The sequence below is a fragment of the Bacillus rossius genome, chromosome 3 (assembly GCF_032445375.1).
Source record: "Bacillus rossius redtenbacheri isolate Brsri chromosome 3, Brsri_v3, whole genome shotgun sequence".
Taxonomy (NCBI): Eukaryota; Metazoa; Arthropoda; class Insecta; order Phasmatodea; family Bacillidae; genus Bacillus; species Bacillus rossius.
Genome location: NC_086332.1, coordinates 24,010,550 through 24,031,170, shown reverse-complemented (window position 1 = coordinate 24,031,170; position 20,621 = coordinate 24,010,550). Strand labels below are relative to the sequence as shown.

The 20,621-nt window shown below is 37.1% G+C and overlaps 2 protein-coding genes across 2 annotated transcripts in view; one reads left to right on the top strand and one right to left on the bottom strand.

Moving 5' to 3' along the window:
• Positions 1-443: 443 nt before the first annotated feature.
• Positions 444-13,926, bottom strand: LOC134530361 (stAR-related lipid transfer protein 7, mitochondrial). Its single transcript, XM_063365118.1, has 7 exons — positions 13,243-13,926; positions 10,827-10,972; positions 8,925-9,008; positions 7,185-7,345; positions 5,415-5,597; positions 3,273-3,357; positions 444-1,134 (listed from the first exon to the last, which is right to left on the bottom strand). Exons 1-7 carry the CDS (start codon positions 13,728-13,730, stop codon positions 890-892), a joined length of 1,392 nt encoding a protein of 463 aa, XP_063221188.1. The 5' UTR covers positions 13,731-13,926; the 3' UTR covers positions 444-889.
• Positions 13,927-14,110: 184 nt separating this feature from the next.
• The window catches only part of LOC134530360 (uncharacterized), a 45,096-nt gene continuing 38,585 nt past the window's right edge, over positions 14,111-20,621 (top strand). Inside the window, exons 1-3 of the mRNA XM_063365116.1 lie at positions 14,111-14,346; positions 18,510-18,595; positions 19,980-20,201. Of these exons, the coding sequence (XP_063221186.1) occupies positions 18,521-18,595; positions 19,980-20,201 (297 nt within the window). The 5' untranslated portion in view covers positions 14,111-14,346; positions 18,510-18,520. The remainder of the gene's footprint in view (positions 14,347-18,509; positions 18,596-19,979; positions 20,202-20,621) is intronic.

Genomic DNA, 20,621 nt, shown 5'->3' with positions numbered 1-20,621 from the left:
ATTAACTTTTAATGTCAATGTGTAATCCTATCCACAAACTTAAATTTTCCAATATGTTATAATATTAGAGGTCAAAAAACTATAGATGCAACAATCACTGTATGGTGAAATTTAAACTGAAAATGCTTCAGGCCTTGACCAAAAAAGCCTGATACAGTGATGTAATTTATTTTATTCTTGGACAGCATAAACCTGGACTGTAAATAATACAAGGAATTCACTAATTTGATTTATAGCAGAGACATTGAGGATAACAACATACCCAATAACAAGTTAGTAGTACATGAGAATGTAAAAAACCAAAAATACTTATCGGCAATGAGGTATGTCTCCCACCTAAATCTCTTATGTTCAATGCAATGCAATGCAATACTCACAGTACATACTGCGATTTGATTATGACGAAAGTTATTGATACTTAAAATAGACATAACACAAATATATATTTTATAACAAGCCAATATTTAATAGCATTACAAATGCAATGTTTCACACATTTTGAACAAAACTACTGATGCCCCGTTTCTTTAAACTGGACGTTTACAAACACACAAAATGTTCATCAAACATTTTTTTTCGGGTTTTGTACACAATCAAAAACATTTTCATGAATATAAAAACAAGTCACAACACATTTATAGTCAAATACGGTTCTCAAACAGTTATAAAAAATCTTTCAACATTAAGCAAATACTATAAATAACATTAGCAACAGCTTCCTTCTAACCTTTCTAAAAGCCTGTTCGGATTACTTTGCAACACGTGCAAGTGACATACCAACCAGTGCGACGTGCACATACTATTATCGGCAATACTGAAGGCTAAGGAGGTAATAAATACAGCGGCGAACGAGGCAACCACGCTCCGCCGCTTTCAGCCAAGCACTCCATCAGAAGAACATCCTGGAGCCGTGCAGCTCGTAGAAGTACGTGCCGGACTTGTCGGGGGCGGGGTCGCTCGCGGCCAGCGACGAAGTGACGGGGTTGCGCGGCGTCTCCGCTCTGTCCGGGGCGGAGGGCTCGTCCTCAGACCCGTGCCTGCGCTGCAGCACGGTGATGTACTTGGGGTTGGCCCTCCTCAGGGCGTGGAAGTCCCGAGCCGCCTGCCGCAGGCGGCCCATGAAGTCGGGCAGACCTAACCAAGAAACCAGGTTATTGCCAATTTGCTGACTGCTGTAATTAACACTATGTGAAAAAGATAGATTTTTAGACAGCTATTTCACCAAACCAAACTTGTTAATATTCATGTGGGTTCTTACTTTCAGTACATGTACCATAAGAGGGTATAACTGTATTTTAAGAAAATCCTACTTACAAAAATTTCCTGCATTATAAGTTCAAAAAATATAACACCCAATTATAACCTTTTAATAAGTTTTCCCTATTAATAAATCAACATTTTTAAGGATCTTGAGAAACTTTTTAACAAGGATTTAATTTTTTTTTAATTAATAAAAAGTGCACATAAACACATTTGCATGTAAAATGTATCTTGACATACTCAATCGACTGGTAAGATCATGCTCAGAAAGTAAATGTGAAGTTGATAATTTTCTTTATCAGAAGCAAAGATAAAAAATACCTAAATCTACGCGAGGTAGCAGCACCGCTGGCGTTAGTGATGTGTGCGCAGCCTGGCTCGTCACCGACCGTTGCTTCCTCTTTTCCTGACGGCACACTCTCGTGTTACAAGTACTTTTCGCAGTGGCGCTGCATTAGGATAAGGATTTGTTGTGTGAACTCCATATAGCTTTTACTGTAATGATGTACAACTGCAAGAGTGATTTTTATGTGATTACAAGTTACATGCGGTTCTTTATTGATATCAGCCAAACAGAAACTGAATAGCTGAAAAAGTCCCATATTTGGCGGGATAATGTGGAGGTAATAACTGAAAACATGCTAACTGTTACAAATATGAGGATTTACGATAGTTAGTAGCAGTTAAAATCTGTTTTGTTGCTGTATTTATTCTTTGATACATATATAATCCCGACTGTATTTACTTACAAAACGTAACTATAAAAGGTGTGGTGATCTTATGCAGAGATTAATCTATCTGTGTGGAGCATGCTATATGTATTAATGTTTTTAAGTCTCATTGGCTGGAGTAGTATACTTGTTATAAATTTAATCTAAAAAAATTACAGTTTTACATTTTTTTGAACTCTTTTTAAGTTATACATTTGTTAAAAATTCAAGCTTAAAAAATTAAATTTTTGATTTTTCCAGACACTTTTGTATAGGAATGAATTACATTTCATACATTTGGTAAAATACAAGCGATGTTTTGGTTGTCAAATAAAGACTATTGGTTTCATTGTTCTTGGGAATAAACTTAGGAAGAGCGCCAGCAAGAACAAGGTGAGGAAAGACCACCCGAGGGGCAGGAGCGTAAGCAAGACAGCAGAGGAAATGAAAGGGAAGAGGCAGGTCAGGAGGTTCATGCCTCAGATCACTCTCAGAATGCAAGGCAGATTGCATAGCTTGCTGACTAAGAAAGAAGGACTTTTTCAATGAAATATTTAGTTTCAATGTGGCATATGCAAATAATTTTTATTTCATGTATTCACCTTAAGTAGAGAGTCATATTTCTCTCTCTAAATAAAAAAAAAACAGTTGGTATATTTAGAAAATAAAAAGAGTAATTAGTAGATGTACCCTATTTACATCCTATCATATTTAGAAGGTCTCTTGCCAAATATTATACAAGCAGATCTTTTTGCACTTTATGACTCTCAGTTGTTGTATGTCACAATGGAGTGGAAGTATGCACTATTTTCAATCTTTACTTAATAGGAACACATAGAATATTAAATAAGAAAAAGCAAGCAGAACTAAGTTTCTGTAGAATGTAGTTAGCATAATTTTTCCAGTTTATGAGATTATCTACATGTAGCACAAGGAATTTTGTGTCTGTGTCCTTATTGATATTATTTAGCTAAGAACCCATTCAATTTCCTGTGAGAAATTTTTATCAAGATTCACAAATAATTTGTTTGCTGCAAACCAAGAATTGCACCACAATATTAATTCTGGCACGCCATAACCCATGACATCAGCAATCTGGCAACTAACAGCAGAATCTGTATTGTGCAGTGATCTAAGAGTTAGACAAACTATGGACCTGAAACAGGTTAAGCATTAATTGGCTATGTTGAACTTTGAAGCTAATTCTTGTTGTCAATTAAAGTTAAAATTAAAAAAAAAAAATTGATTTGAATTTCTAGTTTTTCAAAGTTTCAACATTTAAAAATAATTTGGCAAACTTACCACTAATGGCGACCCATGTTGTTACAGATGATGGTATGGTAATGCCGGCATTATCGAAGTATGTCAAAGAAAACTCTATTCCAGGCTGCAAATGAAAAAAAAAGAAGTATTGGTATTCATGACTTATTGTTTGAAACCATCAAGCTTGATTATACAGTTAATGACACAATTATTGGAAAAGTTATTAATTCCATTTTCAAGTTGGAAATATAATAAATAAATAGTCAGTGTTTTGAATCTCCATGAGACAGTAGCACAATAACTTAGAATATTTGTTGCTTGTTAAAACAGTGAGTATTGTTCATATTTTGGAGTATGCGGTCCCGTTAAAACATCTACAATGGGTATTTATTTGGAACGATGTGTGTGGTTGTAACTACTATTTTCCTGGCACCTTGTTGCATGAAAACCTGACTGGGGCTCAATGAGCTAGTCGACGATGAAGCGGTCAAGTCAGTGTATGTGTCCGAGGCTCGGGCGGTAGGAGAACATTCTCAAATACTCGACCATACATGGAACAGACTGCACTAAAGGTACATAGAGCCCAAGGCATGACTGTCATCACTCTACTTCGATCTTGAGTCAAGGAGCTACGCCATGTCCGCGTGAGTCGCGAACCAGCGTCGTCATGAGTTACGTGTCACCACCTGGTGAAGAGGTCGTCGGTGTTGGGAGTCCCGGGCGCGACATCAAGACTTGTGGCACGAGGAGGTAGCTGGTTCGAGTCCCGGAGCAGCGGGGCTAGCGAGAGAGTCGGCGAGTGGCCAAGTCCTCGTGTGCCAGAAAAAGTACGCAGCTAAAAGAGCCTGCGAGTAATGACTGGGGCAAGTCATACACCACGGCGCGACTGAGGCAGCAAGTAGCAGCTGCTGCGAGGTGCAGTCGCCACACACACCACAGCACGAGAGGGGCACTGGGTAGGAGCTGGCGTGAGCTCTGCAGTCGGTGCCCAGACCACAACACCAGTGAGCCTGCGAGCAGCAGCTTGAGCAGGTCCCACTCGCCATCTAGACCTCAAGGAGAGCTACAAGGACGTGCTGGACCACGCGGGGAGGACAGCCGTCACCATCGATTCCTACGGTGAGTGACCATCTTTTTGTCCGCCCATCCACCCGGCGGTGGAGAACTATTCACGAGGTCAAATCAGTTTGAATTAACCATCGTTTCACTTTTGACGCCAGTAAAAAAAATATCTTCAGTCGAATGAACAAGTACATTGAGACCTGTCTCACAAGTAATGAGTGTGTCAGTACACATTCTTTGCCACGAGTTGTTTAATTCAGAAATAAATACTCACCAAGTAGAGTTAGTGTCATAAACGAGTACTGAAAGCAAGCTAGTTTGTGAAGTAACTAAGGTGGCTCTTGTCTGTCTTGAATTAAACGTAACTATCTGCCTTCAGTTTTTGACGTCTATTATTCCTATGGTATTTAAATGTTTATTATTAATCGTATACCATTTCTTATACGATGATACCCCAAGAAATAGACAGCAGAACAGAACATGTAAAAGCAGCTATATAATTATATTGTCATGCTTGTAATCCATTCTGTGCACTGTTACATGTTTTTTCATAATAATTTTGAAATAGGATTCTGCTGTTTGCTGCTGTGCACGTACCCACCTGTCCCTGTCTCCGAGCCCTTGTTATTCTGAGGTTAGCCAACAATATCACACAAATGATTTCATGTCAGAAGTGAATGTTGGTATGTGACAAACTTACGAGGTATGCTGTGTCAACTGCCAAATATTTGTAAGTAATTGAATATTTGTTATTTTGAAGTGTTAGTATTCGAAGTCGAATTGAATATGAATTATAAACTATTAGTATTCAAAAAATTCAAGTACTCACACATGCCTATGTGAGGTCATGCAATGTGTGCATTGTTTGTATTTATTCAGTGCATGTTAACATGCATGTCTAGTGTCAGACTATTTGGGTTACACTGTGGTTGGCACTAAAAATCACATAAATAAAGAATTTATTGAAACAGCAAATCACAAAACCCCCCCTCCCAAAAAAAAAAAAATCTGATGGTAAATTTAGAACTAGCAAGCAAATCTGCCTATTTAGCCATTGCCTTGGTTCCAACTGCTACATCTGGTCAAACCCAATGTGAAACAACGTGAGCGGATTTGTACCTCGCTGAATGACGAGCAGGCCTTGATTACCATGTAGGACCAGTACTCCTTCACCCTGAAGTTGTGAGGTTTCTCTGGGAACTGAGGGTGCTGTGTGGCCTGGTTCACTATCACTATCATGTTCCTGTTGCGGTCCACCACGTAGCGACGGTTGAACACGTAGTCTCTGTTCGAGAACATCCGCTGAAAAAACAATGATGTTCCATGTAGGCAATTGTGCTTGTGTAGTACGTCTTGTTACAACACCCATAATACAAAATTAAACACTAAGTATCAGTAATTTTAAATTTTAGTTAGATATAATACATAGTAATTTATATATCTCATAATTTGATGAACTGATTTCATGCTAAATTGTATTGAAGTATGTTTTACAATGTTTTTTTCTCTTTATTTCTAGAATCATAAGACATAAGTTTTAGATGTATCTAAAAGCATTAAGTAAAATAAATTATATCACTACAAAATTTTAATATTTGTAAAATAGTCATTCAAATTTTCACTAACCTATAAGATTTTCATTAAATAAATACTTTATTTACTAGATAACTTGTGATACCTTTAACATCGTTCTGGTAAGACAATGTAACTTAAAGAAGATTTTAAGTGTGACAAAAAAAACAGGGTGTCTATAACTTTAAACCAATTTCAAAATTTTAAAAAAAATCTTCATACATGCAAGAAGAATAAAACATAATATGAAATAGATCAACTATTTGCAGGAATGTGCCAGTTTTTTTTTTGTTAAAATGCTAAAAAAACCTTTTCAAAAATAATTTCTAGATGATTTAAGTGAGGCATGAAAAAATAAAAATTCAAGTTCACAAAAAGGCTGCGGAAATAAGTTTTGTGATTTTCAGTATCAATATTATTTATTTCTGAACTTTTTATTGACTTCCATGATCAGTCCCTCAGTTTCATCACTTTTTCTTGACTTTTGTGTCCTGTATACTATGGACCAAACATTTTGCGAGTTGCCAGCGTGGGGCTGAGAAGTGTAAGAGGTAAGCGGGATAGAAGGGAAAGAAGGGGAACAGAATATGTATCAGTGGGGTGCCGAATTTTTTGTCTTCAGGTGCTATTACCCATCCAAAATACGTTGACATGTGGTTAATTATAATCATTAATGTTTTTAGAATAATTGATATTAGGGATGTGTCATTCCTACTTTTTCCCAGGTTCTCGGATCGGATTATGTCCATAAAAATAGGTTCTCGGTTAACCACTACACAAATTCCAATCACACCAAACATACAGTATTACCCGGTAGATGGCGTGTTTATTTGTTTAATATGACTCATCAATGCTCCACTTTAAAATAATTCCTCTACAAACAAGGGGAGTTAAAAAGCCGTGTGTGGGTTGCCGACAACATAAATTCCCCTAAAACAGCTTTTCTAGAAGTCTACTGTAGTTTCGGGAAAGGTTTGGCTGTTAAGTTTTACGTACTGGTGGTACCAGGAGTATGATTACAATTCTCGGTCTCAATTAATTTGCTGAGAACCCGCAGAACAGAGAACTGGGACTGACGCATCACTGGTTGATGTGTAACCGCGCAGAGGCAGAGTCAGTAGTCCGGTCTGTTCCGAGCAATGTTTTCCCAAGGAACTATGGAGCCTAGCTGGAAAGACATTTGGTCTGCACTACAACTAACAAGCTAGCCGCGAAAGCAAAAAGCACCCTTCATGCTGGTTTTCGGAAGGACGAGGAGGGAGAAATGAGCATGCGCCGGTGTCACGCCTCCAGCTCGAGGCAACGCAAGGCACGTACAGGCCACTGCATCTCCCAGTAGACGATGTCGCTGTTGGTCTCGGGATCCGACTCCAGCACCTGCAGCTGGAGGGCAGTGTTGTCCCACTGCTTGCGGTACTCAGCGTCTATCTGCACGTGCAGGAAGTCCTCTGCCGTCACGTCGCCGTAGTTCCCGTACACTGGAACGAAACAACACCTGGACGATACCGTACTCTCTTTGTGGCTGCTGGTTACAACTCCGTGACTAACCAGTCTAAAAGTATGCTATTGTACACTCAAGCTGACAGAGCATCAATTGGCTGACTAAAAATCAAAGTACTGACATTTTCCATTTATTATATAAAAAAAGTAAATCTAGACTGATGATGTGCTAACCTAAAAAGCACGTAAACATGCAAGTCCTGCCATTTGAAAAGTATTGCATCAGTTGATGGGCCAGAAATGTACCAGAAATTGAAATTAATGCCTACTACTCTGAAAGCAATTACAACATATCTTATTAATAAATTAAAACAAGCAGATAACCTACTGAAATTTTAATTATCAAACTTAAAAAAAAATTACATTAGATAACAGCAAGCATTAAAAATTTAATTTTAAAAATTTACATTTTAATTAATACCTTCTTTGAGCAATGCCATATCCTCAATAATATATTTGGTATTTATAGTACAAATATATTACTTGACTGCTGACCCAATATTTTTTTTTATTATTCATATATTATAAATAGTTATTCCATTAAGTTTCATCAAATTTGAGAATAACGTTCATTTTATTAATGTAACATTTTGATTAACTTCCATTGGTGTAGCACCAGAAGACTCTGAGTCCAATAATAAGTTATAAGAATCAAATTTTTAAAGCGCTAGCTAAAATACACTAAGCTTGCGACATCAGCCAACAGCCAAGCATTTCTTTGGTTATCATGCATACTCTTTGCCATTCTTGCCTCAACAAATATTGAACCATACATCAGCCCTTACGTTTAAAGGCAGATAACAGACAAGTCCTTGTTCACATTCTTCTAATTTGCTTGTTTACGTATACTATATCACAAAACTATCATGAGCTTTGTGAACAAGCATCTTTGTATGTCTGTCAAGTAAATTATACTGGTCATGTACACAATAAAGTGTGATCATTTTATATCTTTTAACTATGAAAAGTTTTATGTACCTAATGTAATTTTTTTAATTTGTATACATACTATTGTAAATGGAAACTACATAATTGTTAACATTGTTTAGTGTTTACATATTTACATTTTCATCAAAATATTGTGAATTTTTTCTGCCACTCAGGTATTGTGTGTTTAGACCACACACTTTCTCAGAAGTATGATTTTAACAAAATTCAAAGTAAACAAACATTGAATCACAACATGTAGGGCTAAACTAGTTCACTGAACAACTGCTGATACTGATCGGCAAAAACAAGTTTGCTTCCCAATATTGTTGGTTTTACTGACAGAATAAGTGGGCTAATTTCACAATGTAATGTGCACATCTCATAATAAGATTCCTTTATGTATGATGACCAATGATTATAGCTAAAACACTAAGCTATAAATTAAGATAAATAATCAAAGCAATAAAATCAAGAAAGTATTTCTTGTGAATTTTAAAACTATAATAAAAACCACAAAGCAAAATAAAATTCCACAGGAAATTAACATACTGGATGTAAAATAAAAATTACATTACATACACATCACACAGACAACAAAAAATACATTATAAGAGAACTAACACTTACACTTGTAGGCATACAATCCATCATAAAGTTTCCTCCAAATGAGAAGATCCTCTCGCTCGATGAACGGAATCCAGCCCAACTTTGCTTGGAGAGAGAAAATTCCATCATTCAGTCAGCCTGCACTATTTTGCATAAATCATACGTTAAATTTAGACAATTTGGGTAGCAAGATGTTAAACAGGCATATTTTCACTGCTGTATATGGTAACAGATTTTGAAAAAAATGTGAACTGGTATGTAAAATTCATGAACAATGAGCGAATAAATTGATAACAGTTTGTTTGCAAGGAGTTGAACTAAATTCTATGAGAAACAGGAATACTGTATAAGAGTATCCAACAAGACTAAGAACTACTGTTTTAACCAAAATAATTAAATAACCAAATTGTTTCTATTCATTCTCTCACTTTATTTGAGGAACTGTATTTTCTAGTGCTGAATTACAACCAAATGTTACCACAACAGTGACAACGGTATTACCCGCTTACTGGGTCGTGATATGGCTCTTCTAGAGGACAAAAACATGACAACGTGAGAAAATCACGAACACCACAAGGTAAAATTAGACTGCATGTTCACACTTCCAACTGACCACATCACAACATCCACATCACTATCTGTGTTACACTGAGTAAACAGATCTCTTAATGTAGTCTCGCTTAACAGTCCGGGCAGGTTTCATAACCATCTAACAACTGTCCTCGTTTAAAAAAAAGTGTACAACAAGTTTTGAAAAAACAATTTACAAAAAACAAGACATGAGTCAGATGCATTTGAGTGTCTGTTGATTAAAAGCATGATCAAAATTTTGTTTGCATAAGCTTTACTGTTGTTTATTCATTTATATTCAATATTTATTTTTAAAACATGAAATTTTATTTAGATTAAATGCTAGGCTATGACTGTAGGCATAACTAAATTTTTTTTGCAATTATGTGAAAAATTTTTTTTTAGCAAACCACTGATGTCAACTGCCAAGGTATACAGGGATGATGAAATGACTTGGGGTTGCTGAAAGTGATTGAGGATGACTGAGGCACTTGGGGCTGCTCGGCAAACACGAGATGATTATGGTTCTCAGGGTCATGACATCACCAGTAGCAGTGGTGGACATAGAAGCCTCGTTGTTTGGCGAGAATATCCTGGGTGTGAGCCCACATGACGCCAATGACTTCACAGCAAAGGTGCAGTGTGCATTTAAATAAGCTTTTACTCTCTCATTCAAATGCACGATTTCTGCCATTAGCACAGTCCTTGTTTCTGTGTGCTCAGTTGCCAAGTATACACAAGAGCACAAAGGTTTTTGACACAACTTTAACATTTATTGAAAATTTTTTTAAAAAGTACTTAGCTAATTTTTAAACAGAAATTTTTGTTGTCTGTTGTAAAATGTATAAGCAACTGATATATCTTAAATAAATCTAAGTATAGTAGAGTCTCGATTACACAAGCTTCGATTAACTGAATTTTCCATATTATCAGATCCCACCTAAAGCGTCATTACCTGCAAAGACTGTTGAAACATTTGCTTGAGGACCTGGAAGGTTATCTAACGGTTGTCGAGAGCCTTAAGAAAATTAACCTCAACAATGAAATTTACTTTTTTTGGCAAATCATGGAATGACATCAAAGAATCTACACTAAAGAAAAGCAGGGAAAACATAACTCTGAAAAATGATTTACTGGGCCAACTGAAAACCATGATGATTTTCTTATTATATTCGTGTTATCCGAGATTGCCATGGTCCACATTATCTCATTTAATCGAGGAAACTCTACTGTGTATGGAAATGTGGGAAGAAATGAAAAAAAAAAATATGAAAATTTTACTTCCAATTTACCCTATCTTACCCCACATTAATAATTCTAGTATGTTCTATGTGTGCTGTTAGTGGAACTTACATTCTCTGCAGCATGCTCTTTTCGATGAGCATTCGCAGTAGGAGATGTTGGGACTCCTGACGTCCACGACGAGGCGCTGGTGACACAAGGAGCAGGTCACAGTCCTCTGGAGCAGCTCGTGCACGCTCTGCAGCTCGTTCAAGTGGCTGCAGCAAGTGACAGGCACGCTGCAGCTATTTCAATACACACACTTCACTACATTAAGGGCTCCGCCTACCCGGGCACACATACGGCGTGTAGAGCTTCAGGAAAAACAATGCAATTTCTAAACTAGTCAAGATATCCGGGTGGAGTCTGCTTACGAAAAGCATTTAAGAGTTTGCCGAGGACCGAAAAGAACTTTTGAATTCGGATTAAAGTTTTAAACTGTAGTTTTAGAAGAGTTAAAATGGCTAAAACGCATGTTTTCAGAGTCATTTTTAGGCGTAAAAAAACCCGTACAGATTCTTGAAAGCACTTAAGGGACTTGCATTACACCTTTATCTTCATTTCTCAGCACTGTAATGTTATGGTCACTGCTCAAATTTCTCAGTTATGTGACGAGAAGACTGCGCGCCAGTTCAGAGCCTGTGTTATAGAGATGATACCGCGCTAGAAGCACCAGCGAGCATCGCGCTTATCATCCCACCTCACTAACACACATACACCCCTGATGAGGCGGGCCCCTTAATGTTGCGTCCTAACAGTTGCAGTTGAATCTGTGTGAAGAAGAAACAATAAATATAATATACATACTGCCAGACATTTTGAATCTTTTTATATTATTCACTGAAGACAATACAACTCATGAGATTGAAAAAATGAAAATCGACGTGTAGTTTCTTGACTGAGGCAGGGTGTACATGAATGCAATGGGGCTGACAGTCTTAAGAGCCGGCTGTCGTTCCGGCCAGCCTGAACATGTGTGAGGTGAGATCAGATGTGGTGTGTGACAGAATTAATTAATTTGAAGGGGGGATGGGGGGGGTAAAAAAAATAATACCACATTTCCCACTTGCGACAAATCAGACTTTGACCATGTCTGTCATGTTAAAAGTTATCAAAGCAAAAAAAAAAATTACTTTTACTCCTTTTAAATAAATTGTTTATTTTTTAAGAAATTGTTTTTTATTAGTACTAGCTCCTACAGTTGTCATGATAAAAGCCTGGGTAAATATTTGTTCGAAATTAGTGGAAATGAACAACAAATAACATAACAAAACATTATTAAAAATGTATATATAATAAAGGAAAATTATGAAAATGATATTGAGTTCCTTTCATTCTTTTGATGATTCTATAAAAAGGTATAGCAATATTTAAAGTAGTTTACTAAGTCAAACATTTTGTTTGATTAGGTTAAATACATTAAAAATACTTAAGTTAACTGCTTTTTTCCAGGATGACTAGTACTTAAAAATAACCTTTTTTGGAATTTTTTTTTTCACATGAGCACCTACTTTAGGAAATTACCAAAAGTAGATTAAAAACCACTGAAAATATTTCGATCTGCCTGTCTGCAAACACAAGGCTACTCTTTCTCTACGTTGATAAAAGTTACTTACTTCATTAATTTATCCCACTTAGTTCCAATCAGGAGTGAACAAAACTGACTGCACGTATTGGAAAATCACAAAACCTTCTTTTTTTGCAAATATTAAAATATCACATCAAACAGATACAGTTTAAGTGCAGTCATAAAACTGATGTGAGTAAAACCTGAATTACAATAGCCCATCACGTCTGCCCATTACCCGTCCATCCATCATCCACGAATGATTTACAACACTCTGCTTGTCCATCATAGTATTTTTAAATTTCAATACTGACAACCGTCAAGATAACTTAAATTTGGGGAAAAATGCTCTCCTATGTAATTATATTAATTAAACAATCATGCAAAACTAAGTAATTATAACTCATTAAACTCAATTTTTTGTCACTCTGGTATTTATTTTCACATTTCCAGTGTTACCACACATAATTAATACACTTTTATGACTCAGGCATTTTTGTTTTAAAAAATAAAAAAAGCTTTCCAAACGTATTCAAACTTAAGTTAAGAAATAATTTTGGAAGCAGCTAAACAATTAGACAATTTTTAATACCTTCTAATATTACTAACTTTTGATATATGCAAAACACCTTAATGACATTTGGAGATTATAATTTCATCCGTCCATCCGTCAAAAGTATGAAGTTACCAAACTTTTTGACAGATGGAATTTTGCTGCAAGTCACGTGATTGATGTACGGATGACAGACGGATGGAGGCGATGGGCTATTGTAATTCCGGTCAAACTCTTTGTGTCTGTTTGGAGCATGGATGTGTATGCACTATGCATTCATGCATCAGCCACCAACATGTGTCCTGAGCATATATGATGTGTGTATTCTACTGTAGATTTTGCCCAAGCTTTGATATGTAGTTACTCACCTAAAGATAACTTTGTCAGAAATTCTCTCTTCTTCCCAATTGTAGGCTGTCACACCAACTGCACCCAACAAAACTTGCTTGCCTCTTCTTGCCAATTGTCGTTTTAAGTTGGCGATAAGGCATCTGAGAGCAACCTCGTCCCACAGTTTGGTGTATAAGCAAAACATCTGGTGTCCTCTTTTGATGCGGTGTGCAATTACATACTCGCATTGTCTTGTACATACCTTTACAATGCACCTTGAATGCGCCTTCAAACACTGTGGTACTCGGTGAAAACCTTCAATGATTAACTTCACAAAGGTACAAGTGAAAAAATTAGAGCCATTGCTAAAAATATTTGAGTTCACGTGAGTTATAAATGGCTGAAAAGTGCGTATATTAAAGCTATATTTTGAATAGGAAGTGTATTTAGGCACACATTTGTATCTGATTTGATGTAATGCTGTGTTGCGGTCACTACAAAATACTTTTAACACATGCCGGTACATTTCCAAATTTTTGAAGTTATAAAGCTAATTCAAAACATTACAGGTTTATTTTATTAAAATATGTGCACAAGAAGTATAAAAAAATTCTGTTAATCCTCGTCAGTTCAATCAAACTATTTATTAAAAACACTTCACACGTAAACACATCCCATTCAACATCAGCACGACCACCCCAACAGAAACAAAAAATAAGTGTGTGCAAAACGTCAACAAAATAATTGAAAACTTATCGACAAAAACAATTTTTAGACATATAATTATTGAAATAAAATTTAGTTAAAGTGTATTATTTCGTTTCAAAATAAACATTAGTAATAAATTAAATATTTTACAAATATTGGATTAAAATTTATTTGTTATAAAAATATGGTTCCCAGATTAAGTTGTCTCTGGTCTCTAGGTGCGGAGCGAAATGCGCTAAAGTTTTGAACATTTGAACTTGTAAACAATTTAACTGAATAACTGAATGCATAGACGGCTATTCTTTATCCTTCAGACAAACCTGAGATTCGAAAGTGATGTGGTGTTTATGTCTCAGATACTGATTAATTGCTTTTGTTAATAAACCTACAGTAATGCATATTTATTACTGTTAATGATTTGTTAGCAAACCTAGGTAAGTTTACGAATTTACAACCGTCATATCGTTAGTTATGTATGCTACTTTCCATGAGAATATTCTTTCAAAGTAGCGGCAGTTGAAAGGGGTCACTTGTATAGTGATAATTTACTTTCTAGGTAGGTTTAGGATTGGGATTTTTTTTTTAAATTAATCTTGATTGGTTATAAATATATTTTGGTTATGTTACGTAATGTTTATTTATCCTGCAGTTTGAGCTACTGGCTCATGTCGGGAAGCTTCCCAACTTATTCCATCCCAGTTGCAATCACCTGAATGTCCTCACTTCCCTAACCAACATCTACCTAGCCAACTCCTTCAGTCCCTCCCTATCCTCGCTATCAAATAGTGTTTTTTAGTTTCTGTCCTCCACACCTTATACAACATTCTCTTATGGTTCCTCTTCGACTTTTGTCGAATAATATATGTAGCTTACTCTGCAGTTCAATACATTCCAAACATTATAAAAACTTGATAGTGGAAAAAAAAAAGGGGGGGGGGGGGGTTAGGAAGAACAGATATTGTGAAGTGAAAATAAAAAATAAAAGAAAAATCCATCTCCCTCCAGCATTTAATTTTTTTTGTTAAATTATTAATACAAGAGAGAAACAAAAGCAAAACTGCAGGTAGCTGAGTGTACCCTCTCATCTTGTTCCACTGGTGCTCTGGATACAAAGACTGCCAGTTTTGTGAGAACACAGTGATTAATATAGTTTGACGTATTTAATTACATTATTTTGTAGACGGTAATTAGCAATGTTATGAGGTTGAGTGGCTGATGTGATGAATCGGTATAGACGGACTGAGGTCGTGTTGGTGCCTGCCCGGGACTGATGGCGTCAGCTCTGGCCGCAGGGTAACGTTAGGTGCTCGGCACTGGCTCTGGAGAGCGGTAGCTGGCATATGTTGATTCGATGGTGTCTGCTGCAGAGGTGTCACTCGTGGGGTCATCTGAAGCATAGAGTTCCATAGGTATTCTGGAAATTGGCAGCTGATTGTTGAAGACTGGGCATCCCTGGGTGCTCAATGCATGCAACCTCCTCTGCAGTGGCGTAGCGTGGGTGGGGCGGAGGGGGCGGCAGCGGGGGCGGGTCGCCGGTGAAGCGGGTTGAGATCTGATCTATGATTCATTCATTACATGTATCAGACACACTATAATGTTCCATTTTTATCTAAAAATTTTGCGCACCAACTATTTTTTAATATTTATTTAAAAGAAAAACTGCGAAATCACTGACAGAGCTCTTTATAACGTTTGTTTGTTTACATACGAACGGCAACACTGCATCACACCGCGCCGCCCGGCACGCGCGAGCCGAGTTGAGCGGCACTCCTTATTATGTTCATTACTCATACAAAATCTTTTGTTTCACGCGTCGGCCCGTGTCGATGCCTCTCTTTCGCACTCATTGAATTTAGTACTACGCATTGTACTGTAAAGTTTGACCTTAATCCAGGGCAAACCAAACAACTTCCGCAAACCGGGACACAGTAAAACTCCTATATTGCCCCGTACCGCGAGCGCAGGTAAACCCAAAAAAATATTAAAACCCAAACTAATAGCAGGCTTAAAAAATACTAATAAGGTTGCGAACAGAGGAGGCAGCAAGTTAAAAAGATGCAAAATTTATATGACAACATTTAATAAATATATATATATCATAAAATCGTTTCATCACAAATAGGCGCATCCATCATAAAATACCTACCCTATTACTACTTATAAAAAAATAGCTATATAATAATACTAAAAAAATACTTTAACAATTCCCCGAAAAAATTATAATTTGATCATATACTTCGGAGCTCCAAAAATTAAATATAATTACCAAAAAGGCATTAAAAATATATAAGAACATATTAATACAAATACAAATACAAATATAGATACGCACCGGGCGTATCACCGCTGTAAATACTAATTAACATAAGCGAAATCTAGCAAAAAATTGACACACCTTAACATGCAAATAAATATACCAAAAATTTAGCAAATTACAAATTATGGGTTTACAAGCCCTTCTCAGTTAAATCATTTTCTAACAGTCGACGCCTTTTTTATTCTAGGTCTGGCAGGGATTGGGTGAAACACGCTGAACGTAAAATCCCAGTTTCAGTTTTATTAGTCCGTTAATTTAAATCCCAAAAATCCACAAATTATAGTTTCGCACCAGGGGTCTAAAGGGTCAACGGGGCAGTGGCACAATTACCTCAGATCTACTATGAGCTCCGCTAGACTATAAACTTGGCTATATTGTCGATTGAACAAGAATTGGCTGTTAATATTGATTTTGACAAAGTTATTTCTGACTTCGCTGCTCAGAAGGCCCGTAGAATCCGCTTGTAAAACCGCTCATCCTATTTTAACTTCAATAAAAGGTACCTCATTGCATGTGAAATTTAATTTTAACTAAGCACCTACAGAATGGGGGCGGCATAATGGGTCTCCCGCCCCAGGCGCCGAGATGGCACGCTACGCCACTGCTCCTCTGGACCTGTGCGACTTTCCTTTTTATTTATTGTCTGGCAGGCCTCTGAAGTTGTGAAGTAACGGTGTTGAGGTAGGAGAGAGGTGGGAAGCGGAGACAGAGAGGAAAGTGGGCAGCAGATGTTCGGCTGGACTCAAGCGTTTTCACGAAGCATTGTAATAGTGGCAGTCCCTAGGCAATCAGTGGGCCGACGAACAATCTGAGGTGAATTTAGTTGCAGTGCAGAAGGTTCTAGGGCCCTGATTCACCTCAGCAGATCTATAGTGATCAGGTGAAACTACCTTTTGGGGTAACACTGCTGGAATTTTTAGTAAGGGGTCACCTACAACCAACCTTTGTGCTAGCCCTGTCCCCTCTCTCTTTGGTTGGATGCCTATGAATAGCAGTGGAGTCCTCACTTCATTTTATATGGCATATTAAATATAAATAGTTAGACACTTACCTTGTGAGTCATGTGGAAATTATCTCTGAAAAGTTTTAGTATACCTACAGTTGTGAAATTGATTATCCAGATATTTGTTGACACCTTGTTAATGGTAAAAGATCCTATTTAAATGCAGGATCCCTGACTGTTCGTTAACTGTCGTTCTTCTGGACAAAGGGCCAGCATGAGGACATAATGTCTTACAAGCTTCCCCCCCCCCCCCCCCCCCTTCACAAGGTAGGGAGGGGTGGTGGCAGCCGGAACAAGTGCAGTGGATTGCTGGTCCCCAGGTGTGGGCAGGGTCTTGTAAGCACTTTTGACATCCGAGTGAGGGAACTGACGTCTGTGCTCTTTTATTGCAGCGCAGGCCCTTAGCAATTTGGTTAAATAACATTGGGCCTATAATAGACCTTTAATGCTATTAGGTAGTTGGTAGGAAATAATAGATACATTACTATATATTAATTTTAAATTATTATTAATCACTGCTGGCAGTGACACTTAGTCTTGTTCTACAATGGCATGGAAACGGAGACAGATTATGTAAACTGAGACTGCTCTCCCGGAACATTTCACTATTGCATCTGCTGCTTTCATAAAGCTTGGAAATGGTAACAAGTGGCAACTGATGAGATTGCATTTCAAAAGTACTCAGCTTGTATTGGTCGCACGGAGCAACATAAACAGAAGAGCTCAGCATTGCAGAGCTAATCCTTACGGGGTCTTGTCTCCGTCTGCATGCTATTGTGGAAACACTGTTTCGTGAGAGCCCTGTTCCATGAAATTCGTCTTCGTTTATGTGATCCATCTCCGTTTCTGTGTCATTGTAAACTGACCTTAAAGAGTTTATTTTTAATAATTTTAACTTCAGGCCTGAGACTGTTCTAATGCATTTAAGTGTATGGTTGTAAACATAGGGAATTTTAGGATCACAATAACATAGCTATGTAATTTTAAAAAAATTACAAGTAAATTATAAGGAATATCATAAAACACATAGATCTATGTCATTTTAAAAAATTTGCAACTAATAAATTATAAGGAATATACAACTACTAGAAAAAAACACATTCTAGCAATAAAAAAATATTTTGCTAGTTAATGGTTTTTGCTGCAAATTCCTCTCTCCATAATTACCTCAGAAACTAAAGGAAAAAAATCTAGTTTGTATTTCTTTAATCCACTAAACATACTGGTATATTTAAATGGTGCTCCTTGTAACTACCTATAATTATATGTCTTCATAGGTTTAATAACAATGAATAAAGCTACACGTCTCAGATTAAAAAAAATCAAGGATGGAAAGCTGAGAGAAGTTGTGGATGATCTTAAGGTCAGTACGATTTCTTTTTTTTTAGTAATGAGCAGGTATGTATGAACATCTATTTCTCTAGTATTTGTTCTGCATGTTGCACGCATATTTTCAAATCAATACATATCTTGTACATTTAATCGGCTTGGATAGCCTGGATAGCTCAGAAAGACGAGGGTGCAAATAATATACTCATGAAAAACACAAGTATTAGTTCTGTGTTTTAAAGCTCTCATTTTGGAAAATGTTTTTGTAAGAATATTTGGTTTTGCTTTATTTTTTATATTACCAGGGGGGCCCAGTTGAGTTGGAGATTTTTTTAATGTATGCGTGAGTTTAGCCTGCGTATTCATTGTATATTGCTATCAAAATTCATTGGAAATGTTACAAGGTATGTGATAAGTGTAGGCAATGTTAAGATGCTTAAGAATTTAATTTGAACTATAGATGTTTAAACAATTGTTCACGAAGTAAAACAAAATAGTTTTCCCCTTGACGGCCCTGTGTGTATGTCAGAAGAGTTGGTGGGCGGATGATGTCAATTGAATCACCGCATGTCTGCTGCTCATGGGGTTAGTACAGTTGGCACACATTCTGTAATCCGGCTGGGATCGAGGTGCTCATGTTCGGTTTGTTTCGGAGGATTTTGGTGTTTATTAATCTTGACTGCTAGGTTGCATCACTACGCTGCTTATGTTTTCGGGTTGCTCAATTTTTATGTGCTTTTTCCTTGTCATAGAGCAACTTATCACAAGTTTTACTCTGTATTAATTTTTGTTTGGTATTTCCATTAAATCTATGTTGAAATTCAATAATCTGGCAAAATTGCTGACGTGCCTGGTACGGTATGTGTAAGTTTTCTATTGTGGGGAATAAGACTAATAAATATGGTTAGATGCTACTTCAAAAAAAAGTGCCTTAGTGTGTGGTGTGTGTTTGTAATAACAGTAACTAGAAGGTTATAAGTAGAGACCCGGAAATTTCGCGGATTCTTCTGGCCTCAGGATAGAATTCAAAGTTATAGGTGTGCTCGACTCATGTTTACTTTCCCATTGGTTAATTTCTTAGCGACAACATTTTTATCCTGGTTATTTGGCACTACCTGATTCACTTACTTCTCTCCTAGCTGGGCATCGTTGGCACACGGTCGTAGACGGGCGTGTCCAAACAACTGCGTGCCAATCATGAACACAGTGCGAGAGTGTGAAAGTTTGCATTCTAGCTTGCGACTATATGAATCCGCGAAATTTCCGTGTCTCTAGTTATAAGTACCAAATGGATTACTTTTATCAATAAGTGCAAGGATCATTCCGTAAAAACTCTTGCATGGAGAACATTTACGTGGGTTTGAACTGGCTGCGGTGTCCTCGCAACAATCACTCGACGACTGTCCCACGGTTTTCAGGATGTTCTTGGCAGTGGCAGCCACCAGGAGGAAGCGAGGGGGTTGTTCATCCAACTCGCGTACTACACGACCTCTGTCAAGGGTGAGTTGTCTGCCAGCGAGCTGGATGCAGCGTGCGAGCTCAGCGAGGTGTGCTGCCGTGCTCTCGAGTTGGGGGAGCTGTCGGCTGACACCAACTTCGTCACCTCCCTCTACCACATCGCCAGGCTGCTAGTGCAAAAGGTAAGGCATGCAGAAACTAGACATGAAGGTTTTTAATGTTAGTTTGAAACTGAAAGCATTGATGGGCAGAATCAGTGTAGGAAAATTGTCGCATCAAGTTTTATACTGTATTGAATGCATTAATACCTTTAAATAAAAAATCACACTTTACCTCATCTCTCATCCTTCTCTTACTGGTAACAGCTTTCTCAAATGGAAAGGGATGAGTAAAAAAACCAGATTAATATGTATAGATTTATACTACAGAAGTAAAAAGTAAGTTTTCTTTAATCAATCAATTTGATAACCTATTTTTGAATCATACAATTTTGCCCGTTACTACTTTAAACTTTTAATTGATGAGAAAATATGTTTTATTTGTGGCATATTTTTAAGATTTTTACTCCTGCTCTAGTTATACTAAAACATTTGGTAACTAAT